Genomic DNA, 1,903 nt, shown 5'->3' on the forward strand with positions numbered 1-1,903 from the left:
CGCCCCCGCCTTCGATATCAGGTGAGTAGGCCCTTCGTATCTTTCTATGACCTCCAAGACAGAGCGAGACAGATGGGCAAAGCAATAGCTCTTAAAGTCTACCCGGGCTAGCTTCTTCATTCTTCAATCAGGGGCTGGCTTCTTCCCTTATATAAGATGTCTTAGATAGATAAACTTATTTCATCCATTCATCGATAAAGTCTTCGGGGGCTGTTCTGAGATCTCAAGGAGGGCCAAGCTCAATACATGTAAGAAGAAAGAAAGCCTTTTCCACCTATCACTGCAATTGCTGGTACTTCATCTCTGTCGCTTTCAATTCCCCTCCTTCTCCCTTTGGTTTCTAGAGCAAGTGTGAAAGAATAATATATCTTGTGTAAGTAATCTTTCTTATCGAAGGGTGGCCGAAGCGGAGTACGAGTAGAAGAACAAGAAGGAGGAGGAGAAGAAGAAGGAGGAGGAGTATAAGTAGTTCGTAGTAGTTTATAGCCGAAGTATGTATCCGAACTATGTTTAAGTTTGTGTGCTTAAAACTTAGAGTGTTTGCATGTTTGGATCAAATTTACAATGGTTTGGATGTTTTGGTGACCATAGGGCAGCTGTTGGAGTAGCAGCGCCCTATTATAAGGCTGTTGTTGAAGCATAAAGAAAAATTCAGGTTATTTAAAACCAATTTTTTGGTGCTCCATAACTACTTTTTGGTGTCGTGTTTTAGGGCTACTGTTGGAGATGCTCTAACCCGTCTACTTCTTTTTCTTTCAACATGCACACATATCACATCACCGCACTTGCCACCTCATCACTTTTACTATTTGTATTTCTCTAAAAATGTGTGAGAAGTACTATTTAATTATACTCTGCAAAATTATTCAACTAGTATATAACAATGAAATACTATAGATCATATTGCATATTCCGTTTCCTTTCTCATACTCAAAGTCCATAAATTGAAATTCCTCAAATACAATGCAACAAAATTCCCACAATGACCCACAAGGTATCATCTACTTTTCAGATTTTGAAATACCATTTTCATCTGAGATGGACATGCTAGGGTTACCGGAAAAATACTTTTCAGTTACTTTATCCATGGCATTAGCTTCATTGTACAATTCCAGCGCTTCCTCCATGGTCTTGGCCTCTGACAAACGCGCCAATCTGTCCTTCGGGTGGGGATGAGTGGTATCTAGGATCTGTTTCCATACAGAATAACCTCCGGCAATTGTAGCTTGCTTCTTGGCGACCGCAAGGGCATGGTTTGGATGGAAACCAGCAGCCGCAAGTAGCAAGATTCCAATGCGATCAGCCTCTATCTCCATCCTACGTACATACACATGCAACACATGAGAGCTTCTAATTGATTAACGGAAGGTATTTTGATGCATAGGTGGATATTAACGAGCGAATAAACAATCATGGTGCTCTGAAAAGGGCTCGGGTGCGTAGAACATTACCTTTGTAAAAAGATCCGTCGTAGGAAATCTGGTAACCACACACTATCTCCAATATCTGCTTGGTGCCTTGCAATGAGGTGCCCAACCTATAGAAAAATAAACTAAAATTACCAACACGACAACAACATCTCATTAGGTTGGAAGTTCCAACTTGGAACTCGAATACTCCATAATTAAGAGCATCTCCAATAGAAGATGTACATTTGGAGATGTAAGTAGGTGTTGTATAATTTACATACCAAAAAATGGTTTTTACATCTCCAAAAAACAGCCAACTTCAATAGATGATGCAAAACAAAGATGTAAAAGTGCAACTCCAACAGGTGACGTAAACTGGAGATGCAAAACCAGCCGGCCGCCGCACGTCTGCTGTTCGGTTGCCACCGAGTTATCGCGACTCACAATGGCTTGATCGTGTTATATATCAAACATTGGGTGCTACTTCTTGGAGG

The 1,903-nt window shown here is 40.9% G+C and overlaps 1 protein-coding gene across 1 annotated transcript in view; it reads right to left on the minus strand.

Annotated features, from left to right (window-relative positions):
• Window positions 1-878: 878 nt before the first annotated feature.
• Window positions 879-1,903, minus strand: part of LOC123124160 (mitochondrial metalloendopeptidase OMA1-like) — a 2,457-nt gene continuing 1,432 nt past the window's right edge. Inside the window, exons 2-3 of the mRNA XM_044544829.1 lie at window positions 1,452-1,537; window positions 879-1,317 (exon numbers count right to left, since the gene is read on the minus strand). Coding sequence (XP_044400764.1) covers window positions 1,002-1,317; window positions 1,452-1,537 — 402 coding nt within the window. The 3' untranslated portion in view covers window positions 879-1,001. The remainder of the gene's footprint in view (window positions 1,318-1,451; window positions 1,538-1,903) is intronic.

This window comes from Triticum aestivum, chromosome 5D (genome assembly GCF_018294505.1).
Source record: "Triticum aestivum cultivar Chinese Spring chromosome 5D, IWGSC CS RefSeq v2.1, whole genome shotgun sequence".
NCBI lineage: Eukaryota > Viridiplantae > Streptophyta > Magnoliopsida > Poales > Poaceae > Triticum > Triticum aestivum.